The 25,473-nt window shown below is 46.4% G+C and overlaps 1 protein-coding gene across 1 annotated transcript in view; it reads left to right on the top strand.

The window, feature by feature from the left end:
• LOC137431017 (uncharacterized) overlaps positions 1-25,473 on the top strand; it is a 47,291-nt gene that overhangs the window by 8,638 nt on the left and 13,180 nt on the right. Inside the window, exons 2-5 of the mRNA XM_068121872.2 lie at positions 11,402-11,571; positions 11,677-11,874; positions 23,085-23,136; positions 23,279-23,623. Of these exons, the coding sequence (XP_067977973.2) occupies positions 11,402-11,571; positions 11,677-11,874; positions 23,085-23,136; positions 23,279-23,623 (765 nt within the window). The remainder of the gene's footprint in view (positions 1-11,401; positions 11,572-11,676; positions 11,875-23,084; positions 23,137-23,278; positions 23,624-25,473) is intronic.

Genomic DNA, 25,473 nt, shown 5'->3' with positions numbered 1-25,473 from the left:
GGGGTTAGACAACGGGATAAAAGAGGTGAAAAATGGGTTAATGGGGTTAGAAAATAGGATGGAGGACAAATTGCGGGAGATAGGGGAGCAATCCGCCCGAGAAATTAAACAAATGGGAGAGCAGATAGAGGAGGTAAAAATCGGGGTAGAAACCAAACTGGATGCTCAGAGGGATGAATTGGGACAGATGAGGGCGGCATCTACAAAAGAAAGGGAGGAGATGAAGGAGGAGATACGACGAGGTGTGGGTGAGGAGGTCTCGGGGCTACGCGAGGAGGTAAAGCGAGGTGAGAAGCGTATGGAGAAAGAGGTGAGAAATAATACGGCAAAGTTTCAGGGACTAACTTCCCTGAAAATGTCTGCTGCTCTTCTTCTGCTCCGATCGGATCATCTGATCATGTCCTTGTTAAAGTGGACATCTCTCTGACCATCCTCAGGGAGCCTGCTCAGCGTCGACGAGTCTGGCATTTCACTCAGGCCAACTGGCACGGTCTTCAAGCAGCCATCAATCATCTGGACTGGTCTCCCATCTCTACCACCTCTGACATCAACTCATCCTGGGAATTCTTCCAAAGTAAATTGCTCTCTCTCATGCACAGATTTATCCCATCTCGTCTTCAGTTGTCATACCCTTCCTCCCGTCCATGGTACACGGAATCTTGTGGTGAGGCTGTTGCCCAGAAACAACTTGCCTTCGTCTCCTGGAAAGCAAATCCAACGGAAGGAAATCTCATTTCCTTTCACAAAGCCCGAAACAAGTGTGTGTCCACCCTCAGGAGAGCCAGGAAACAATATCTCTCCGTTCTCAAGACCGAACTCTCTTATCTGTCTCCCTCTTCCAAATCCTGGTGGCGTCTGGTCAAATCCGTTTCTGGTGTTTGTTCCCCCTCCATCCCCTCCCTTACCTCAAACGGCTACACAGCTGACTCCGCACGTGAAAAAGCTGAATGCCTCAACTCTGTGTTTGCCTCTAAATCTTGTGTCCCAAACCCATCCCTCTCTGTACCCACCATACCCAGTCGTACCCTGCTGCTCCTGGACTCCGTGTCCTTTCCTCCTGACAAGGTGGAAAAGTTTCTGTCAACCCTTGACTCTGATTCTGCAACTGGACCCGACGGCATCAGCCCACGGGTCCTAAAATCCTGCTCTGCTGCTCTATCTCACCCTCTCTCTGTTCTCTTCACCCTCTCTTTTGCTCAAGGTCAACTGCCATCTGCTTGGAAATCAGCCAACATCACCGCTTTGCACAAAAAAGGTGCAAAAACAGATCCTAGCAACTACAGACCAATCAGCCTTCTCCCAATTATCAGCAAAGTCATGGAATCCATCATTGCTTCGGATATGAAATCTTTCCTCTTCTCCAATGGCTTGATCTCTGATCATCAATTTGGTTTCAGACCAGGTCACTCTACTCTGGACATGCTGCTTCTGCTGTCTCAACAATGGATGGAGGTCCTCAATGCCAAACAGGAAATTAGAGCTGTCTCCCTCGACATATCACGTGCCTTCGACACGGTCTGGCACCCCGCTCTGCTCACCAAACTCTCCTCCTTTGGTATCCATGGAAATCTCCACGCATGGCTGGCGGACTTCCTCTCTAGTCGTCGTCAATGTGTGGCCCTGAATGGGTTTCTCTCATCTCCTCTTCCTGTTCAGGCTGGAGTTCCCCAAGGCAGTGTTCTGGGCCCCGTGCTTTTTCTGGTCTTCATCAATGATCTCTCTGACTCTCTCGAAAATCCTCTCTATCTCTTTGCTGATGACTCCACTCTCTGCCGCTCCATTCCTCTTCCCTCAGATCGGCAGTCTGCTGCCTCCTCACTCTCTGAAGACCTGGACAAAATCACAGACTGGTCAAACAAGTGGAACATGTCTTTCAATCCTGACAAATCTCACACTCTTACTATGTCTCTCCGAAAAGATCGACTGGACAACCCTCCCATCTACTTTCTCAACAATCCTCTCCAAGAAGTTCGGTCGCTCAAGATTTTGGGTCTCACTATCTGCCATGATCTTTCTTGGGAAAACCACATTTCCAAGCTGGCCTCCAAAGCCAGTCGCCGACTGGGCATCCTCCGTCGTGCGAAGTCCTTCCTCGGCACACCTGAGCTCCTCACCACATACAAGGCTTTCATCCGCAGCTCAATGGAATACTGTTCTCCCCTATGGGCCGGTGCTCCTGCCTCACACCTAGCTCGGCTTCACGCTGTTGAAACCAAAGCTTTCAGAATTATTGGAATCTCCCGCGATGAAGCTATCTCTGAGGGCCTTTCACTCACTCACCGCAGGCAGGTAGGTGGTCTTTCTGTCTTCTACCGACTCCTCTCCGGCCTTGCACCCCCAGCTCTCTCTGTGCTCTGTCCCCCAAATATTCCTACAGGTCGCACAAGATCTGCCAGCAACCCTCTGATGGTTAAACTGCCGAAATCTCAGCTCTCTGCTCACCTTCACTCTTTCATTCCTCTTTTCTCCCGCCTCTGGAACAAACTCCCTCACTCCCTTCAATCCCACTCCTCCCTCCAGGTCTTTAAAACAGCTGTTCACCACCATCTCTTATCTTCCCCCATCCAAAACCTTGATCTTTTCTACCCCCGCTAATTCACCCCAGATCCACGATGTTTGAAATTCCAACTTCTTTCCTGGAAGTCCTGGCAGTGTCCATATGTTTTATACCTCTCCCACCGCCCCCTCCCCACGCCCCCCCCCCCCAAAGCCCTCGCCCTCTCTCAGATCTCTCGATGTCTCCATGTCTCTCGGTCCCTGCTCTCAAATGTTGTGTTTGTGTCCTTCCCCCTCTCTCCCCATCTTGTCTACCGCTCCCTATGTTATATGTTTTATGTGTCGGTTTGTCTTTCTGTGTGATTAATGTTCGCTCTTTCACGAGCCTCGATCTTGTATACAAAAAAAAAAAAAAAAAAAAAAAAAAGTTACAAGGGGGAATAGAAGATCTGACGGAGGAGGTGGAACAGCTGACGGAGGGACAAACGAAGTTAGTGGAGCAGGTTCAAAGGAACACTGCAGTACTCGGAGGGTTAAAGGCGACACAAAAAGAAATTAAAAATGACTTAATAGCGACACAGAGGCAATGTCAGATGGTACGTGAGGAACTGACAATGAGGGTGGACGAGGTGACAGAGATAATGGAGACAAAGGACCGGCAGGTGAGGATGCACATAGAGACGGTCACGATAGCCTTAGAGGACGAACTTGAGGAGACGCACCGAGAAATAAAAGAGGTTAAACAAAAATTAGAGGAAGTGGAAGAAGAGGTGAGTGAAATTAAGAAGAGACGGACAGAAACTAAGAGAGAAATCCAGGAGGAGGTAATGGAATTGGTACAAGGTCGGTGCTCAACTCATAATGTGATGCTCACTAACCAAATAAAGAGTTTGCAGGTGGCAAAGGAGGTGCGGAGACGAGGTACGGAGGTGAGTGGCAATGTATATGATGTGAGGAAAGCTTCAGTCGGCTTGGGGATTGGTTTGGATCCGGGTGTTCGTGAGAGGCCGTTGGTGAAGTGTGCGACAGGTCTGGTGTGCGAAGAAAGAGGTGTGCGAGAATGTCCGACCATGGGGTGTGTGAGGAAAAAGTGCACGCCGAGGAGTGAGTGTGCCGTCAGGAGTGAGTCGGTCGTAGCGCGTGTGCGAGGGGGTACATGGAAGCGCGGTGTGGTGAGTGTTACGGAGGAAGTAACGAGAGAGTGTACACCTGTGGTCAGTGTTACAGAGGATGTAACGAAAGAGTGTGCGCGAGAGGATGCGCAAGAAAGGTGTGTCACGGACAGGTGCATGAGGAAAGAGTGCGCTGTCAAGAGGGGAGGTGAGAGTAGGGAGAGTGAAACGGAGCGTGAGTTGGTTATGACAGGTGAGCGAGGATGCACACCTGGAATGGTAGAGCGTGTGTGGGAATGCACACTTGAGTTGGTCGTGAGGCACGTGGTTGGGTGTGCGAGTAAGAGCACACCTGTGATGGTCACAGAGGAGGTGACCGAGGAAGGGGCGTGAAGAGGTGTGTTGGTGAGGTGTGCGAGCGACGAATGTGTGCCAAGGTGTTCGGTGGTCAGGTGTATGACCAAGGCTGGGAGCGGAATGAGTGTACCGAGGTGTGTAAGGAAAGGTACGAGGAGCATGGGAACAGCTGGAGGTATGAGCAAGAAAGGGGTAGCGTATGCTTGTAAGCATCCAGGTGAGGCATCGACGGTAACCGGGTTAGAGGTTAGAACGACTTATAGCCGAATCGGGCCCTCGGTGCGCGTCGGGCAGCTTCGCGTGCCGCGAAGACCAGCGGGGATCCGAACCACGGCGGTTTCGAAAGAACCGCCGTACGCGATCCATGCTGTGCCTCGCTTGGAACGGCCGCGTCCGGGCTCCACTAGGCGGAGCGGGCAGCCCGATAGGAAGGGTCGTCATGGCGACCACTTTCTATTGAGACGTGCCGGCAGGTCGAGATCGGGACATTGGATGGCTCCACGCCGAGGTGGTGCATGGGATCTCGGCCCGGGTAAGCCCCCGTCCCTGCCCCGAATGCGGGACGTATCCAGCCGCTGGCACAAAACGACCCACGTTCATTGCTCGGCTGTACGAAGCCGGGCTGTAGACGTGAATTGGCGCACCGAGAGGATGTAATAAGTAGACGGGTGATGAGGATAGTGTTTTGGCCCCGAAATTAGAAAAAGGCGAAATTTGATGATTGGTACGGTGATTGGCAGATGATTGGCAGAATTTTTGATTGGTTGGATTTAGGTGTGCGAAATTGATAGGACCTCCCCGATGTGGTGGGATGGCAAATCCACCATCCCTCACAACGAGTGGGGGGCAAATGCGCTATAGCTTATGGGGTTGATGGCAGTGAAAACTAGCCCGGGTGGGTTAGGATATATCGTGTGTAGGGATCTAGCGAAGATGACATTAGGTAACGTTAAGTTTAGTTAGTGACTGATACCTGTAGTGGGGACGCAGGTAGTTTAGTGTGGATGATAATGACGTGGGAGCGCAATAGTTTAAAGGGACGACTGGGAAGCGCAAGTTTCAGAGGGGAGTAGTTAGCTGAGATGATGCCGTGTGTTTGAAGATTGAACAGGTGAGAATTGAACAGGTGTGATTGCACAGGTGTGCAACTGAACAGGTGAATGGAGCAGTGTATGAGGGAGTAGTGGTGATTGCGTGTTGTGCTGACCAAATGGTCCAGGAAGAAAGGAGGGTGCAGGTGGCACCAGGTGTGAGGGCACAGGTGTGCAACAGCAGGTATGGAAAATGGTAGTGTGGAATAAATGGAGTATTGGAATGGATGGTCGTGGAGTGAGTATGGTGGAAATTGTGGAGTGGAGTGGATGGTGCGAAGGTGTGAATGGGGGAAGAGTGGACCCCCATCACGGATACCCGGGGCGGGTAGTGTAAGTGTTAGGTAGAGGGTACAGGTAAATTGTGGTTGGATATTGGCATCTGTGGTGCGGGTGAAAGAATGGTCTTTGGATGGGTGCATTAGTGTTGTGGAAATGGCTGGGCGTGTAGCCTGTTAGTGTGTGTAGTTGGTTGGGCGCTCCACCACTGTGAGGATGTCGGCCAGGTGAGGCCGCAGGTGGGCTCTGGGAGCCGGTAGTAGTTGTTGTGGATGGGGCCCGAGGATCCGGAGGACGGACCCGGGTAGCCCAGTGCCAGAGGGCACCAGTGGGGTGACAAAGCCAGGAGAGGGCCTTCCCCAGTTAGTTAGGTTAGGGTGAGGAGCTAGGTAAGCTCGGGTGGCAACTGCAGTGGTGGAGGTGTGCAGGTGGGTAGACCTGCTGGGAGAGCTACACGTCGCAGCCCAGAAATTGTGCGAAGGCACCGGGAGATGAATCGGGGGAGTGAGACCCCAAATTGAGAAGCACCACAGTTTGGTCAATGGGAATTGGTTTTTAGAACCCATAGTGTAAGTGGCCAATGGATTGGCAGGGAAAGACCCCGGGTAGTGTAAAGTGTGTTAAAGTCATTTAGAGGATAGTTAGGAAGAAGGATCTCCTCACACCATCTGCATCCACTCACCTGAGGTGACAGGTACTCCGCACCATGCCATGTTTAATTATTTTTGATGCAAATGTTTGGATTGTGAGACGCATCATGACGTGGGTGTGACATTGTGCGTAATTCCATCTCTCCCTCCTTATGAGGATTGATGATGAATTGGTGATGGCAAATTTTGAAGTCGAGGGATTGTGGAGACGAATTTGGTATAGAGGAAATATGTGGAAGACGTGACAGTAGTGACGAATTTGTAAATGGGTAGATTTTGTAAATATGGGGTAAGGGCAAGGGTAGTGTAGGTGACAGGGGGGTGACGTACGGTAGGGACGAGCTTTCTCACTTCGCCCTCCGTACGCATTCCGCCTTGCATAGCCTTATTGACGTGTACCCTTGTGACCTTACCCCTCGCTCAATTGTCTTTCTTTTGTCTCCCACATGACCTGTGCGCCATTGGGTGCCGAGGGGAGCGTGCGTGAGGTGGCCATTGTGCGCCCGAGATTCCCAGAACCAGCATGCATTGCGTTGATGTACCACTTTATGGACCGCTGTTCTGCGGCCAAGTACCACTTGATGGACCCCAGGTTCTGGGGCAGGGCACCTCTGTTGGAGACCGGCCATAGTGGCCAGGGAATCTTGCTTGCGGACCTCGGTAAGGTGGCACCTATGCCAAACAGGTGGACCACCCTTAGTTGGCCCCTGAGGCCCTAAATAAAAACGAACACAAGTTGTGCTTTTTATTATTTCCAAGTAGGCCGCATGAAGCCAGAAGACGTCGGGAAGAACATCGGCCCAGCAGAGAAAGAGAAGACCACCACCAGTTGTTTTGTTGTGTTTATTATGAACCATGGTGACTGCGCACCGAGTGGTGCTTTTGGTGCTTTGTGGCTTGTGGTGCTTTTGGTGCTTTTGGGTGCTTTGGTGGTATTGGTACTGGTGCATCGATGCAATGCGTGCTGTCTCCTCCCTCCCAACAGGAATTTCTTTTTCTTGTTCCCTAAAAAGAAAAAAAAGAAAAAACACAGGTCCTGGGTTGCGTTGTAAATAAGAAATCACGTCATTGTAAATAATGCTCCCCACCGTAAATGTATAGTTTGAGAATAATTCCGTAATTCGGTTAGCTGTGGGCTTGAGTCTGTTAGACAGGGTGCAATGCAATAGGGGGACATACTTATTTGTGTTTTAAGATTGTCACACTCAGGGTCAGGTTAATTGTAGAGGGAATTACACCTACGTGTCACACTAAGTTAAAGTTTAGTAGGCCCGAGAAAGGGCCTGAAGAAAGGAGGGTGCAGTGTAACGGTTTTGAGAAGTGGGTAACGAATTTGAGAAGTGTAACGGTTTTTGAGAAGTGTAACAATTTTGAAGGAAGTGTAACGAATGTGAAAAGTATGGTTTTGTTATGTGTAACACCCTGTTAATGTAAATAATGGTCGCAGCCGTCCTCCTAGTTAATTCCATGAAACTTACACGCAGGCCACGATATATCTTTTTAAATAGTGTATTTCCTTATTCTATGTAGGTTAAATATGTGTTTCCCACTAGATTGACTTTGCATTGTATCAAACAAAATAAGCGTAGGCCCTTCCAATTTCCCAAATCATCTCCGCTCTCCAAAGTTCCTTTCAAAAGGGTGCGAGTTGTGTTCAATCCCGCAAGCCGCCATTGCCCATGTGCTAATCTCGGAGAAGAAAGGCGTGTCTCCACCTCGTCATAGAGGGGAGGAGTGAGCCAGAGGGTCGCATGGCCAATCAGCACCGCGGTGAGCGAACCGGTAGGCGTGCCCTCGCAGCCGGCGGCTTGATTCCGCCCCGAGTTATAAAAGCGACTGTAAGGGACTGCTTCAAAAAGATGACCTGGGAGAGGAGCGAAGAGGCGGCACCAAGAGGAGCGGGGAGATGCGAAACGCTCCAAGCCAAAGAGGAGAGGTACTCGGAAAGGAAACCAGCTTTGGAGAGACGCGCTGAAAGGAGGGAGACGGCTCCACCAGAAGGAGAGGAGCAGGTGTGCCCGAGCCAGCGCGGGACGTCTAAAGCATCGGCAGCGGATACGCGACGAAGGGTTTTCCCGCCAAAAACCGCGAGGAATTGAGAGCTGCTGCCTCCGACCCTCCTCCCTCTCCAGCAATCCACCTCAAGCCCTACCTGCCTGCAATATCCCCCGAGTAAGTGTGAACGTCGTCTGTCCTACTCGTTGTCTTGGGGTTAAGTAAAATGAATAGTGTAAGTTAACGATTCGCTGTGTGACTGCTTCTTCCATCCATTGCTTGTGTGTGTATAATAAATCTGTTCTTCCTCCGTACTCTGTCTTCTTCTCTTTTCATTCTCTTTCGGTCGCTTTAGAGGTTTCCCGATTGAATATCTGCGGTGCGATCTGGTCAACGTCGGGTGGAATCGGGTTCTAATCGGGGAGTAACTGTTCGGACGCGGTAATACCAACCGCTCGGTAAAATAACATCAAAACTGCGTCTGCAACAATATATATATATATATATATATATATATATATATATATATATATATATATATATATATATCAATGGTTTCAAGTCGACTCTTCAGCCAATTTCCTGTGGGGTCTCTCGAGGATCCCCCTTAGGCCCACCTTTGTTTATTTTCATATATCAATGATTTTCAAAGCTCATCATCAGTCGCATCATTTATACTTTTTTGCAGACGACTCTAATCTATTTTGCTCGCACCATATTCCTGCAACTCTCTTGGATATTGTGAACACTGACTTGCGGTTTGTTTCTGATTGGATCCAGGCAAGCAAATGAACACAACAAATTTCATGTTATTTAGTAATCGATAATATCTTTACCAGATCAAGTACTAATAAATAGTCGCAGTGTAATACAAGTTAACTCAACCAAATTTATTGGTGTTTATATAGATAGTAAGTTGTCTTGGAAAGTACAAATTCATTTCTTATGTAAATTGGATTTTATTCACACACAAGTAAGTTACGGTTAGGGTTAGGTTTAGGGTTAGGGATAGGTTTAGGGTTAGGTTTAGGGATAGGTTTAGGGTTAGGTTTAGGGATAGGTTTAGGGTTAGGTTTAGGGATAGGTTTAGGGTTAGGTTTAGGGATAGGTTTAGGGTTAGGTTCTATGATTACAATATCCTTAAATTACCTGAATTAGTTTGATATTTTCTTGAAATCTTCATGTACCAACTAACGAAAGGTAATTATTTGTTACACGTTTTTATTCCTCTGTTCTAACCTAATAGTTACCCTACAAAACATTGTTACCCTACAAAACAAAATGATGGTTTTCTTCTTCCACGTATTTGTTCGGGTTTTTTTGCAAACGAAACAATTATCGCCTTCAACTATAACAGTATTGTTTGATTTCTTCAATTAATTCATTTGGAAAGTTCATTTGGAAAGGTGTGTGACAAAAAAGTTCATTTGGAAAATTTATTTCGACATCATAATTCATCTAATGTGGCATTATTGGTTGGGGGTGAATACTTTTGCAGGCCGCTGTTGCATGATATCTCAAAAACTTGTGGACGACTTGACAAAACTTGGTGGAGGAGTTAGGTGACAAGGTCAGGTGACAAGGTCAGGTGACGAGGACAATCCGATTACATTTAGGTTCAGCGGGCAGATTATACAGGTTTTGAGATATTTTCAGGGTCGGCCAAACATAACTACACCAACACATCACATTACCATGAGATGAGATACCCCAAACGTGTCCACAGGTGGGGGGCAGTTTTACAAAAGAAGGAAAAAGATTTAAACCAACCCAGGGATGGGGTACATACCTCTACCCTTCCATGGCAATGTCATACACCTAGGAATGATAAGGTAACAACTTTTTATTGAGGCAGTAGGAGTGTGGTGGGCACCCTCTCTCCGCAAGTGCAGGGGCGCCCTCTCTCGGGTGGCGGGGGGGGGGGGGGGGGGTTGGGGGGGTTGCTATGACAATCCTGCTCGTTACCTAAAATAAATTCATAATTGAGAAACAGGTTAATTAGCCTCACTCTGTTTAAACTAAAAAAAATACATTTCGATTGAAAAAATACTCGATGGTAATTAATATATACCACATTGAACCACCTTTGGAGGCCATTTTTCCCCACAGAGCAGGGGTTGGTCTTTTTCGGGCACAATATATACCACATTGGATCCAAGAAATTGGATCGGTTTTGTGACTTTCTTCCACTTTTTATATCCCAGAGGAAGCCCTGCGAGTGTTTTATGCTTATCGGTGAATGAAGGTGTAAATGAAATGTGAAACATGACCAGAATTCCCATTTAATATTGTGACGGATGTCCCCTCTGGATAACTCCAAGAGGACAGCGCGTCTGAAAAGTCCATGATAGCCAGTCGCCTCAGATCTTCCCTTGGGGTCCCACGCCCAGAGTCGTGTTACCATACAAAAACAGACCGAGTACGGCTGAACATTGTGCCAGCAGTCAAGCAACACTTCTTAATAAGTTGGCCGAGCAGAACCAATGTTATGTAACTGATTCCTGCAATATATAAGCCAAATTAAAATCTGGCCAATCACCGACAGCTGTCTTACATTGCCATCAAAATGGACAGAATAAATCGGTCAAGACAAAAATGCGTTTTACACATGTATTCCATTATGGCACGTACTTCCAAAGTAGGTTTATACGTATGTACAGTGCACGGATACATTCACCTTATCCCCTAATCGACACGCGCGACCTCGGATCCTTATTCAGTCACATAGCAACTTTACATTTACATTGGCACCAATCATGCATCCGATGGGAAAAAAAGAGATTGGTTGAGGGGTAAGATGAGATGAAAGAAGATGGGGGTGTTATGTGCCCCTGCACACCTTGCACTGGCAAGGTTGAGCTAGTGCTGCCCATTGGTACTAATAGATGGTCCTTCGGTCCGGACCCCCTTGCGCTCTACTCTCGGTTCTTCCTCCGTGCACCTGGAATTATGCACCTCTCCATGAAGGGGGAGGATAGAGAGGGAACGAGGCGGCCGAGAATGTTGGCTGCATGAGCTTTTAAACAAACTTTGGGCAACATTTACTTTGGGGATGATAAATACCCGGTCCACATGATAGAACTTACATTGTTCCAAACATGGTTGGTGTGTGGGGCCAGGAGGAGGTGTATGGGTAATGGGACGTTGTTTGGATGTTTTACCCACCGTTTGTATGTTACACCATCTCGTTTCGGTAGTGAGGTTGTCAGCTCGTTATACATAGTAAGCTCGTTATACATGGTAAGCTTGTTATACATAGTAAGCTTGTTATACATAGTAAGCTGGTTATACATAGTAAGCTGGTTATCCATTGTAAGCTGGTTATCCATAGTAAGCTCGTCCTGATTGTTTATTAAAGTAAAAATAACATTGAACACCATGTTTAGCATCCGGGATATTAACGATGTGCGATTTCTATCAGATTCCCCCCAGGAGTCGAAGGATTACAAGATTTACATCAAAACAGGAAATGATTATTGGGCTGGCACAGGTGCCAACGTTTATATCACGATCTGTGGAGGATTGATGTGTTTGAGATCTCATCATCTTCATCATTCAACAACACATCACAATCCTTTTGAAGCGGGTCAGGTAATTATTCACACACACTTTAACAAGGTAGATAAACTATTAATAAAGATATTTGTCAATGTCCTTCCAGGTGAGATGTTACCTGCCGTGCACGTGTTTCTACAGGTAGATGTTTTCACTGTGCGGTCCCTTTACCTGGGGAACCTGGAAAATGTAACAATCTGGCACGATGGGAGTGGAAGATTTCCTTCCTGGTTCCTTGAAAACATCAAAATCACCGAAGCATTCTCCGGCATGGAGCAAACATTCACCTGTTCATGTCAGGTTGAAAGTAACCGAAAACCAAAAAACCTCTATCCCCAGGTAATCTTACCTTGTTTCCAGAATATTGAAAGGAATCCGAATCTTCCAATTTCCTCTTCCAAGATCACGTGTTTCCCAATCCTCTCTACCTTTATCATGAATGAAGCGAATTTATAAAATGAATGAAGAACTGTTTAAAAATAGTAATTACTCATTTCGAAATTTTATTTGGGCAGGAAGGAGGAGATCTAGTAGGGCCAATATACGAAAAAAACTCACCTAACCCCCAAAAAATAGATACAAAAGGTTTTTCAATGGATTCTGGTAGCATTGGGCATGCTAAATAACATACTAAAAATCTAGTAACATCTGACTTCCGGAAAGGGGTCATTTTCAAGATGGCGTCCAAGATGGCCGCCGGGAGCTTAAAATGGCCATATCTCAATTATTATTCAACATAGAAAGGTGGTTTTGGTGTCTAACCCTAGGTTTTAGGGCCCAATGAATCCAATTGAATCAATAAAATTACCATCAGTTAATTATTTATTGACAAGTCCAAGATGGCATCCCAAGGTGACATCTTGATCCACTAAAATGGCTCTGTCGAATAGTAGTCAACCTAGAGAGATTTTTTCATTGTGTATACCTAGGTTTAAGGCACCCAGGAAATCGTCAAAATTACTTAAATAAGCACAAAGTAATCAGGTAATCCAGTAAGCCAGGTTTACCAGCCCATTAGGCATTTGTTGTCTTATACAGTTAGTCGCTATTCATCGTCATCCTCCGACTACTCTGGAAGAAACTTGTTATGTGGATTGTCACATTTTTCAAGTTGGCACGGTCCACAGGCAGTAGTACATGGTAGTCCATATCGTCTACAAGAGCAGCGGAGTGTCTTGCAGGCAGTGGAGCAGTTACAATGAATGACCTTCAAGAGACTGTCTGGCGCATTACAAGTGTACATTTCTTTTGGAAAGGTCTAAAAAATATGGATTTTGTTTATGCATACATGTAACAAATAATATACTTATTCCTTTTGAGATGAAAATGAATTGTTTGTCAGATTTTTCAGTCCCCCCCCCCCCCCCCGCCCCCCCCCCCTCCCCAATATAAAATAGTCTGTCCCTTGCCATAACCTCTCAAGCTTTGTACAAACCTTTGTCTGTAATGATCACTGAATACTGTGGACTGGAGTCACAGGTGGCAGTGGTGTAGACACATTACACTCTTATCTCCAATCTGAAACACACACTTGGTTCATTAGCTGGTGAGTCGGAGGATGACGATGAATAGCGACTAACTGTATAAGACAACAAATGCCTAATGGGCTGGTAAACCTGGCTTACTGGATTACCTGATTACTTCGTGCTTATTTAAGTAATTTTGATGATTTCCTGGGTGCCTTAAACCTGGGTATACACACTGAAAAAATCTCTCTAGGGTGACTACTATTCGACAGAGCCATTTTAGTGGAGCAGGATGTCACCTTGGGATGCCATCTTGGACTTGTCAATAAATAATTAACTGATGGTAATTTTATTGATTCAATTGGATTCCTTGGGCCCTAAAACCTAGGGTTAGACACCAAAACCACCTTTCTAGGTTGAATAATAATTGAGATATGGCCATTTTAAGCTCCTGGCGGCCATCTTGGACGCCATCTTGAAAATGACCCCTTTCCGGAAGTCAGATGTTACTAGATTTTTATTATGTTATTTAGCATGCCCAATGGTACCAGAATCCATTGAAAAACCTTTTGTATCAATTTTTGGGGGGTTCAACCATATATTGACACCTCTAATCGGGGGACGAGGGATTCTGATAAGGGATTGGGGTGGGGCAGATCGGGGTTCGGGAGTCATTGATAAGGAAGCAGGAAGTGGGGAGGGGATTAATCGGGGGCCAAGGAACCACTGATAAGGAGACAGGCAGTGGGGAGGGGATTGATTGGGGGCCGAGGAACCACTGATAAGGAGGCAGGAAGTGGGGAGGGGATTGATTGGGGGCCGAGGAACCACTGATAAGGAGGCAGGAAGTGGGGAGAGTATTGATTGGGAGCCGAGGAACCACTGATAAGGAGGCAGGAAGTGGGGAGGGTATTGATCGGGGGCCGAGGAACCACTGATAAGGAGGCAGGGAGAGGGGAAGGGGATTGATCGGGGGCCGAGGAACCACTGATAAGGAGGCAGGGAGTGGGGAGGGGAATGATCGGGGGCCGAGGAACCACTGATAAGGAGGCAGGGAGTGGGGAGGGGATTGATCGGGGGCCGAGGAACCACTGATGAGGAGGCAGGGAGTGGGGAGGGGATTGATCGGGGGCCAAGGAACCACTGATAAGGAGGCAGGAAGTGGGGAGGGGATTGATCGGGGGCTGAGGAACCACTGATAAGGAGGCAGGGAGTGGAGAGGGGATTGATCGGGGGCCGAGGATCCACTGATAAGGAGGCAGGAAGTGGGGAGGGGATTGATCGGGGGCCGAGGACCCACTGATAAGGAGGCAGGGAGTGGAGAAGGGATTGTTTGGGGGCCGAGGAACCATGGATAAGGAGGCAGGGAGTGGAGAGGGGATTGATCGGGGGCCGAGGAACCACTGATAAGGAGGCAGGAAGTGGGGAGGGGATTGATCGGGGGCCGAGGAACCACTGATAAGGAGGCAGGAAGTGGGGAGGGGATTGGTCGGGGGCCGAGGACCCACTGATAAGGAGGCAGTGAGTGGAGAAGGGATTGATTGGGGGCCGAGGAACCATGGATAAGGAGGCAGGGAGTGGGGAGGGGATTGATTGGGGGCCGAGGAACCACTGATAAGGAGGCAGGGAGTGGGAAGGGGATTGATCGGGGGCCGAGGATCCACTGATAAGGAGGCAGGAAGTGGGGAGAAGATTGATCTGGGGCCGAGGAACCACTGATAAGGAGGCAGGGAGTGGGGAGGGGATTGATCGGGGGCTGAGGAACCACTGATAAGGGGGCAGGGAGTGGGGAGAAGATTGATCTGGGGCTGAGGAACCACTGATGAGGAGGCAGGAAGTGGGGAGTAGATTTATCGGGGGCCGAGGGTCCACTGATAAGGAGGCAGGGAGTGGGGAGGGGATTGATCGGGGGCCGAGGAACCACTGACAAGGAGGCAGGGAGAGGGGAAGGGGATTGATCGGGGGCCGAGGAACCACTGATATGGAGGCAGGGAGTGGGGAGTAGATTTATCGGGGGCCGAGGGTCCACTGATAAGGAGGCAGGGAGTGGGGAGGGGATTGATCGGGGGCCGAGGAACCACTGACAAGGAGGCAGGGAGAGGGGAAGGGGATTGATCGGGGGCCGAGGAACCACTGATAAGGAGGCAGGGAGTGGGGAGGGGATTGATCGGGGGCCAAGGAACCACTGATAAGGAGGCAGGAAATGTGGAGGGGATTGATCGGGGGCCGAGGATCCACTGATAAGGAGGCAGGAAGTGGGGAGGGGATTGATCGGGGGCCGAGGACCCACTGATAAGGAGGCAGGAAGTGGGGAGGGGATTGATCGGGGGCCGAGGACCCACTGATAAGGAGGCAGGGAGTGGAGAAGGGATTGTTTGGGGGCCGAGGAACCATGGATAAGGAGGCAGGGAGTGGAGAGGGGATTGATCGGGGGCCGAGGAACCACTGATAAGGAGGCAGGAAGTGGGGAGTAGATTTATCGGGGGCTGAGGAACCATGGATAAGGAGGCAGGGAGTGGAGAGGGGATTGATCGGGGGCCGAGGAACCACTGATAAGGAGGCAGGAAGTGGGGAGGGGATTGTTTGGGGGCCGAGGAACCATGGATAAGGAGGCAGGTAGTGGAGAGGGGATTGATCGGGGGCCGAGGAACCACTGATAAGGAGGCAGGAAGTGGGGAGGGGATTGATCGGGGGCTGAGGAACCACTGATAAGGAGGCAGGGAGTGGAGAGGGGATTGATCGGGGGCCGAGGACCCACTGATAAGGAGGCAGGGAGTGGAGAAGGGATTGTTTGGGGGCCGAGGAACCATGGATAAGGAGGCAGGGAGTGGAGAGGGGATTGATCGGGGGCCGAGGAACCACTGATAAGGAGGCAGGAAGTGGGGAGGGGATTGATCGGGGGCTGAGGAACCACTGATAAGGAGGCAGGGAGTGGGGAGGGGATTGATCGGGGGCTGAGAAACCACTGATAAGGGGGCAGGGAGTGGGGAGAAGATTGATCTGGGGCTGAGGAACCACTGATGAGGAGGCAGGGAGTGGGGAGGGGATTGATCTGGGGCTGAGGAACCACTGATGAGGAGGCAGGGAGTGGGGAGGGGTTAGCTTGGAGTTTGAGGAATCTTCAATTAAGTCGCTATTTTCCCAGTGGATCACTTAAAACAGAAGATAATTGTCAAAGCTTTTACAAACCTTATCCCCATTAGTATTTACACAGGACTACAACTGTATGTATATCTTTCCATCACAAAGGCAAATGTTGAGTCAACCAAAGTCAGAATTATACTCTTGAATTCCGAAGTTTGTAATACATATATGTACACACATTCTTCATAATATAATTAATGCTTTTCTGCAAGATCATTATGAACTGTAGCATAGTATTGTTAAGATTCATCAAAGAACTGAACTATTTCTATCTCATTAACAATACATTAAAGTTTATTGTCATTACAATACATTTTATTCATTAAGAGGACGAGGGTCAGGTTTCAATTGGGATGCCTGCGATAACTCGCTTACTCCTGACTTTAGAAGTCTTTCTACTTCTACAATGGTTATTACTGGTGTGATGACAAATATGGTCTTTCACATTATTCACATCACTCGTATACACAGAGCGAGTGAGAGGTAATCACGTGACTCACACATGTACACAGAGGGAAATAGGGGAGAGGAGACAGACACCCACCATACTGTTAAAATCTTTATTATACAGTACAGTCACGTGAAAAAGTAAGTACACCCCATGTAAAGTTTTGACTTTTTCAACATATTTCAACATACAGCTATTTGATCTTCATTTCAACAATATTGATAGACAAAGGTGATATAATATAACAAATATCATGAAACATTTACATTTTGTAGTCCATTGTATAATTTAAATAAACATAAATGCAAATTTCGCATGTGGAAAAAGTAAGTACACCCTTGGCTCTAATAGGTGGTATTGCCCCCTTTGGCAGAAACAACCTCAAGTAGGCGTTTCTTATAACTGTCTACCAGTCTCTGACATCGACTGGGAGGAATTTTTGTCCACTCCTCCATGCAGAATTCTTTCAGCTGTGCGATGTTTGAGGGGTTTCTTGCATGCACAGCTCGTTTCAAATCCCCCCACAACATCTCGATGGGATTTAGATCCGGGCTTTGACTTGGCCATTCCAGAACCCTCCATTTCTTTCTTTTCAGCCATTCCTTGGTGGATTTACTGGTATGTTTAGGGTCATTGTCATGTTGCAAGGTCCACCTTCGGTTGAGCTTCAACTTTCCGACAGATGGCCTCACATTATCCTCAAGCACCCTCTGGTACAATGAAGAATTCATAGTGGATTCCATGATGGTGAGCTGCCCAGGCCCTGATGCAGCAAAGCTGCCCCAAACCATAATATTTCCACCACCATGCTTTACAGTTGGTATCAGGTTCTTGTGGTCAAATGCTGTCTTTGGTTTTCACCAAACATGTCTTCTGGTACTGTGGCCAAATAGCTCTACCTTTGACTCGTCTGTCCAGAGCACATTGTTCCAGAAGTGCTGGTCTTTGCCGAGGTGTTCATTGGCAAACTTTAGTCTTGCCTTGATGTTCTTTCTGGACAGCAAAGGTTTCCTCCTGGCACACCTCCCATGTAGATCAAATTTGTGCAGCCTCTTTCTAATGGTAGACTCGTGCACTTTGAATCAACAGTGGCAAGAGCTACCTGTATGTCCTGTGATGACATTCTTGGGTTTTTAGAGACTTCTTTCAGCATCTTGCGGTCTGCTCTTGGGCTGAACTTGCTGGGGCGGCCTGGCCTGAACAAGTTGGGAGTTGTTTGGAATCTTCTCCACTTGTAGATGATCTTCCGGACAGTCGAATGATTGATTTCAAATTGTTTGGAGATCTTTTTAAATCCCTTTCCAGACTCGTAGGCATCTATAACCTTCTTTCTGAAGGCCTCAGAGAGCTCTTTTGATCTAGGCATGGTGACGCCGCACACTGCAACAACAAAGAGCAAACCAAACTAAATGTCTGAGGTTTGAATAAGACAGGTTCCTCCAAGATCCTCTCCAACGATGTTCTAATCATTTGCACCTGAGCTGGTGCACCTCATTCTAATTTTAGGTATTTGAAGTCGTGATAAATCTAGGGGTGTACTTGCTTTTTCCACATGCGAAATTTGCATTTATGTTTATTTAAATTATACAATGGACTACAAAATGTAAACGTTTCATGATATTTGTTATATTATATCACCTTTATCTATCAATATTGTTGAAATGAAGATCAAATAGCTGTATGTTGAAATATGTTGAAAAAGTCAAAACTTTACATGGGGTGTACTTACCTTTTCACGTGACTGTACAGTGTACATCCCCCTAAACCATTGGCATACTTGTCTTTACATTAAACTCAATTGGAGAGCCAATGAATATCTGTTTATGTTATTTTTTAGGAAATATCTTGATTTCCTTATGACACTCATCACCATCAAGTATGTTGATAAATCGTATGTTGGAGTTTGTTTCTTGTGTTAAAGATCTTTGTTCATTAGAGATTAAATGAAAAATCTCTCAATGTTCTGGTCTGAGCATCTCCTGAGCCACTTATCATTTTGAGATTGTAGTAAATTATTTATCCATTGATTTCTTGACATCCATTACATCTTTTTAAACTGTATGCTTTATTAACGTTTGTCTTGGTTATCTCTTAGATAAGACTTTTTTTTTGATATTTACCACATTCGTTATATTTTCCATTTAAATACCAAGGCTGTGATTTTTCCACTCTTTCGTTTCATTTTTGTTTGGTTCAATCATTTGTATACCAGTAAAAAAAAAGGCATTGGTAGATCGTTAAAATACCCCAAACCCAAAATTTTCTCTTAACTCTTACATGTTTTTACACTTCTTAACTCATACTTAGCCTATACTTTATACTGATGTATATTTTAACACATCTCATCCGTGTGTCCGTGCGTCCGCAACCATATCCCGGAGATCTATTTCTCAATTTTGTTCATACTTGACACAAAGACAATACATTTTGGGGTACATATGCACATTATTTTGTTTTCCGATGCGATGAAAGATGGCCAACTGGCAGCCATTTTAGTTGTAAAAAACCGGATGTTTTTGTTTTTTTTGGATACAAGTTCGAGGCTCGTGTAAGACCTACCATTAATCACATAAAAACAAACTGACGCATAAAACATAAGATAAAGGGAGCAGAAGACAAGACGGGGAGAGAGAGAGGAGAGCACACAAGCACAACAGCAGAGAACGTGGACATCAGGAGACCACGAACACCCAAAAGACCCTGAAGACCCCAAAAAAACCAAAACCCTTAAATATCCAGAAGACCCAAAATACCCAAAATACCCAAAATACCCCAAAGATCCAAAAGACCCCAAAGACCCTTAAATATCCAGAAGACCCAAAATACCCCAAAGACTGCAATACCCTTAAATATCCAAAAGACAACAAAAACCCAAAAGGCCCTGAAGACCTAAAATTCCCCAAAGACCCATAAAGAAACCGAAGACCCAAAACACTGAAAAGACCCCAAGACCCCAAGACCCTTAAAAACCCATAAAGACCCCGAAGATCCAAAACACTGAAAAGATCCAAGACCCTTAAACACCCAAAAGACCCCGAAGACCCAAAATACCCCCAATGACCCAAAATACCCTGAAGATCCCAAGACCCCAAAGACCCCTAAATACCCAGAAGACTCAAAGAACCTGAAGACTAAAAATACCCTGAAGATCCAAAAGACCCATAAGACCCTTAAATATCTCAAGGACCCAACATATCTCAAAGACCCTTAAAGACCCAGAAGACCGAAAAGGCCCCTTAGACCCAAAAACCCAAAAGACCCCGAAGATCCAAAATACCCCAAAGACTCAAAATACATCAAATAGCCAAAACACCAAAAAGACCACGAAGACCCCAGAGACAAAAAATATCCCAAAGACCAAAAAAAAAACGAAAAGACCCAGAAGACCAAAACGTCCCTGAAGACTCAAAATACCCCGAAGCCCCTTAACGACCCCACAGAACCAAACAATCCAAAACACCAAAAAGACCCTGAAAGACCCTTAAAGACACTGAGAACCCAGTGGAACCAAAAGACCCAAATTGCCCCCAAAGACCCAAAATACCTAGATGACTGAAAAGACCCGAGGACCCCAAAGAGGCAGAGGACCCAAAGGACTCAAATGACCTAAAAGACCCCAAAGACCCAAATGAACCAGAAGATCCCAAGGATGCAAAAGAGCTTGAGCACCCAAAAGACCCAAATTAACCAGAGGACACAAAAGACCCTTTGGACTCTGAAAACCCAAAAGAAGAGTAATTATGTCTCTTACATTGGAATTGTAGATGGTGGCTTGCAAACCGAGCCTCAAGGTCAGTGTACGGAAGCGTGTTTTTTTGTTTGTTTTTTTTTACAATAAATACACGCTAGGGAGGTGAATTCGCTGAACGTGACGTGCAAAGTGCGCAGAGTAAACTGAGTGTTCATTTGCGTCTGTAGGATGTCAATCCAAAACACCAAAAAGACCCTGAGGGTGCAGTGGACTTCAAAGACCCAAAATACCCCAAAGACCCAGATAACCGAAAAGACCAGAGGACCCCAAAGATCCAGAGGACCCAAAAGACCCAAATTAACCAGAGGACACAAAAGACCCTTTGGACTCTGAAAACCCAAAAGAAGAGTAATTATGTCTCTTACATTGGAATTGTAGATGGTGGCTTGCAAACCGAGCCTCAAGGTCAGTGTACGGAAGCGTGTTTTTTTTTTTTTTTTTTTACAATAAATACACGCTAGGGAGGTGAAATTCGCTGAACGTGACGTGCAAAGTGCGCAGAGTAAACTGAGTGTTCATTTGCGTCTGTAGGATGTCAATCCAAAACACCAAAAAGACCCTGAGGGTGCAGTGGACTTCAAAGACCCAAAATACCCCAAAGACCCAGATAACCGAAAAGACCAGAGGACCCCAAAGATCCAGAGGACCCAAAAGACTCAAATGACCAAAGAGACCCTGAGGGTGCAGTGGACTTCAAAGACCCAAAATACCCCAAAGACCCAGATAACCGAAAAGACCAGAGGACCCCAAAGATCCAGAGGACCCAAAAGACTCAAATGACCAAAGAGACCCTGAGGACCCAAATGACCCAGAGGACACAAAAGACCCAAAAGATCCCAAGGATGCAAAAGAGCTTGAACACCCAAAAGCCCACAAATGAACCAGAGGACCCAAAAGACCCCGAGAACTCCGAAGACTCAAAAGAAGAGTAATTATGTCTCTTACATTGGCATTATAGACGGTGGCTTGCAAACCAAACCTCAAGATCGGTGTATGGAAGCGTTTTTTTTAAAATCACAATAAATACAAGCCACAGGGAGGTGACATTCGCTGAACGTGACGTGCAATGTGCGCAGAGTAAACCTTTTGACTCAGAAAGCTACAACGAGGGAATTCCCAGGCAAGAGCTTGAATGCCTGATGTTTTGAAAAGTGAGATACATGTGGCACCTCGGATGGTGGGAGAAAGTTGAGGACGGGTTGACTGCTCCTGGAAAATGAGGCAGCAACGCATGGGCAACCATAGAAGGCCTCATTCCCTGGCGGCGGCGTGTGCTACACCGTGAGGCCTGGTCACCTCTGCCTGGTCGTGTGACCTTGGTGGAGTTCATTGAGGGTGAAACATTCTGAAGCTGAGACCTTGGAGGGTCAGTGATATAATAGAAAGCTAGAGAGGGACTTTCGTAGTGTGGATCGTTTCGTCCTCCATCACCCTCGGGCCTGTACGTTGACAACTACTTCCATTGGGGGCATCTCATGGTGTTCTGTGTGGATTCCTGTGTGGAATAAGGTAATATTTTGCAATTTTTCCAGGTTTTTTGTTTTGTTCCACTGCAAACCAAACAAATACAAATGTGGAAACCAAAATATTTTTAATTTTAACAATTTTCTGGAAGAAATGGTGCATTATTTAAAAAAAAGTGCAAGGGTGCCAATATTTTTGGCCACAACTGTATCTGTCCGACCATCTTTCCAATCTGACCACCTACTTGCTGATTTCTTCCGATGCTATTATTCCCATAAAACCACTCCTTCCGTCCCCACCTGTGTGCACCAGGTTTATCCTCCAAACAACCTCCTCGCCCTGTGTCCTTTCCATCTGGTTTCCTTAACACACAACACTTCCAACCTCCTTCTCTGCACCATCTCCACCACCTTGACTCCTCTCCCAACCCCCACCCACCCTTATTGATCCCACATTTAAACTACCTAGCGGAACCTCACTTCCGAACCACTGCACTCCTAGCAGAGCAAGTACCATGTTGATTAATTTGGGATTCTTTGGTCATCAATCAGCAGCGCTGGTTGACCTGCTGGGCCTACAACCTTAGGCTGTTACCATAATCCTGTGTGCGCACACGCTCACACACCGATCTTTCTCCACCCGATCCTCCAAGTCACTGCACTGCACCGCGGACCGTGCGGAGTCCACAAACACAAGAACCATCCGCAGTTCTCTCGGAAAGAAAGCGTACTGTGGGAGTTTGGATGTCTGCGTCTAGTAATCGAGAAACATTAAATGAGTAATAGGCGTGCGTCTACAGCCACCCATGACCATGTTGTGGAACGTCGGCCGTGCCCTCACTTTTTCACCTTTATTTGCTTCGATATCCGTTTTCTCTGCAATCGCTTGAGCGATTGACACGAATCTTTCAAAATAGGAGCGACTACCCATGGATAATTTTTTAAATAAAATTACGTGATGGTTGGATGGCCAATGCGGCCATACTCATCATCATCATCATGCCAAAATCTCTGTTTGCTGTCGGCATGGGTTGCAGGGCATGGGTCACATATCAAGAATCAACGGCCTCGACCTCGCTTCGCTCAGACGCAGAATAATCATTTCCTGCCCTTAAGGATCCTTGAACAGATTTCCTGTGAATTATTTCCGTAATTGTGGGAAAGAAGTATTCACAGCGATTATATCAATATATTGAGGAACACAAGATGACGTGGACCTCTTCCATCATTTTACCACACCTGGCTATTGTCACTCCCTCTTTATTATTTCATTTCAGATTCCCAGGTCATGTGACTCTTCGGATGAGAGAGAACCGAAGAAACCACACGGTGGGTTTTGTAGATTCTCATTCTGGGATTTGATGCCGTTTTTCGAAGCATTTTGGGAAAAGAAATGTGGAATAAACTCGAGGATATGTGGAGAGATTATTGGTGGAAATAACGATTGTAATTTCCTTGTTTCCCATTGTAGTTCCGAACACTCTCAGGGGAATTCCTCTCCTCTCATGTGAGATACAAAAGCTCTCCAGTAACAAGTTCTCACTGCTGTGGATGTTTCGAAGTACTGAAGGCCACGACCAGGTGATCGCAGTGGCCGGAACACAGGCAGACATCCTTACCTCCTGTCTGGGGAAGAGTAAAGAGAGAAACCATGGAATGCTGGAACCTGGACAGGATTCCTGTCCAGAAAGCTCCCACTGCTTGCTGCCTCCATTTGGTGTAACGAGGGATCAACTCGAGAGATACTGGTGCCTGATTGGTCCCGGAGAGGATGGAACATGGAGACAGCAGGTCCTCTCTGTGCTCTTCACACCTGGTAAGATCTAACTCGCTGATCATTACCACCCAGTGATCATGCTCTATTCTGGTTCTTTATTGAAAGAAACCGTCTTTGTTCATACTTATCCTGAAAGTGACAACAGCTTCTCTCGCTCAGTTTCCCTTTGCCGATTCGAACTGAGAAGTGCTGATAGTGAAATATTTTGATAGCGAAGGACATATTAGGTCTACAAGAGCTTCGCGTTGCTGTTGATGGGGTTTTTGTTGGGGGTCGATTTTTGAAACTTGCACCCATTGGTCAGACTACACCCACATCTGTTGCTTGTCTCCACCCACCATAGTGCCAAGGCAAAATGACATGGCCACCATATTGTTTTCCTGGTGGGCCTAATATATTCGGCCTGTATAGGCCTCTGCTGATTATACACTGCCCGGCTTTGTTGCGTCAGATTTACATTGGCTTTGTTTGGGTCGAGTGTTAAATGATTAGTAAGGTTTAATGAAGCCCATAGCCTGGTGATGGTTTAATGGCTAGCTTGAGATCTTAGGGTCCTGTGTTTGAGCCCCTGTCATGCCACTGAATTAACACCAGGTGGGTTGATTCAGACTGTCATCCTTCCAAGGTTGGCACAAACAGTACTAGCAGCCACAGGTTGCATATGAACCAACACCAACATCAAGCCTGCATGTGCAAGAAATCGCATTCCGTGGTTTTTGAACGAAGGCCTACGCGCATTAAATATACCTTTCCCGATCGTCCCATTACCGGTTTTTTTTAAGCCAATTGAGTCGCGTTTAATGGCAAAGTCCCGTACCTCTAATGACCATGTACAAGTTTTTATGAAATAAAAGGTTTACTATCCCGAGCCCGATCATAGCCCGAGCATAGATCTACTGTAATCTATACCCCCCACACAGGATAATAACATGATCTTTTCTGCCACTCCTATGCGGAGTGGGGGCACTAGTTGCCTGAAACCAGACCCAGCTGTCCGTCAAACTCGTAATTGATATTGAACCAAATCTTGAAGACTCTCGGAGATAATTTGTACACTGTAATTCCTACAATAGCAAGGATGAGGGAATTGAGTTGACAGAGGATGCGAAAAATATATATTTTGTGTTGCAGGGTGTGACCATAATGTAGTCATTCTTGTTTCAAACATGAGTAACATCAGGTATAAATGTTTATTAGGGAAACAAGTTAACAGGTATCGTGTATTATTACCATTTATTGTACAATCGGACCTCGCTATTGCAGTTCCACGTATTCGCGAGTGATGAAATGCGACCTGTTTCTCTATTCGCGGAAAAGTGCACCGCAAAATCACGTTTTTTTTTTTCCTATTCGCAGCCGTGTTCCGCGAATTTGCAGTTTTTCAGGGGCGCAAAAAAAATTCACAAGCTGTTTGCTTGACATACAGTCACGTGAAAAAGTAAGTACACCCCATGTAAAGTTTTGACTTTTTCAACATATTTCAACATACAGCTATTTGATCTTCATTTCAACAATATTGATAGATAAAGGTGATATAATATAACAAATATCATGAAACATTTACATTTTGCCATCCATTGTATAATTTAAATAAACATAAATGCAAATTTCGCATGTGGAAAAAGTAAGTACACCCTTGGCTCGAATAGGTGGTATTGCCCCCTTTGGCAGAAACAACCCCAAGTAGGCGTTTCTTATAACTGTCTTCCAGTCTCTGACATCGACTGGGAGAAATTTTTGCCACTCCACCACACAGAATTATTTCAGCTGTGCGATGTTTGAGGGGTTTCTTGCATGCACAGCTCGTTTCAAATCCACCCACAACATCTCGATGGGATTTAGATCCGGGCTTTGACTTGGCCATTCCAGAACCCTCCATTTCTTTCGTT

This window comes from Myxine glutinosa, chromosome 7, assembly GCF_964187855.1.
Source record: "Myxine glutinosa chromosome 7, kmMyxGlut1.1, whole genome shotgun sequence".
Taxonomy (NCBI): domain Eukaryota; kingdom Metazoa; phylum Chordata; class Myxini; order Myxiniformes; family Myxinidae; genus Myxine; species Myxine glutinosa.
Note: the sequence above shows the minus strand (reverse complement) of the source record. Positions and strands in the feature narration are given on the sequence as shown.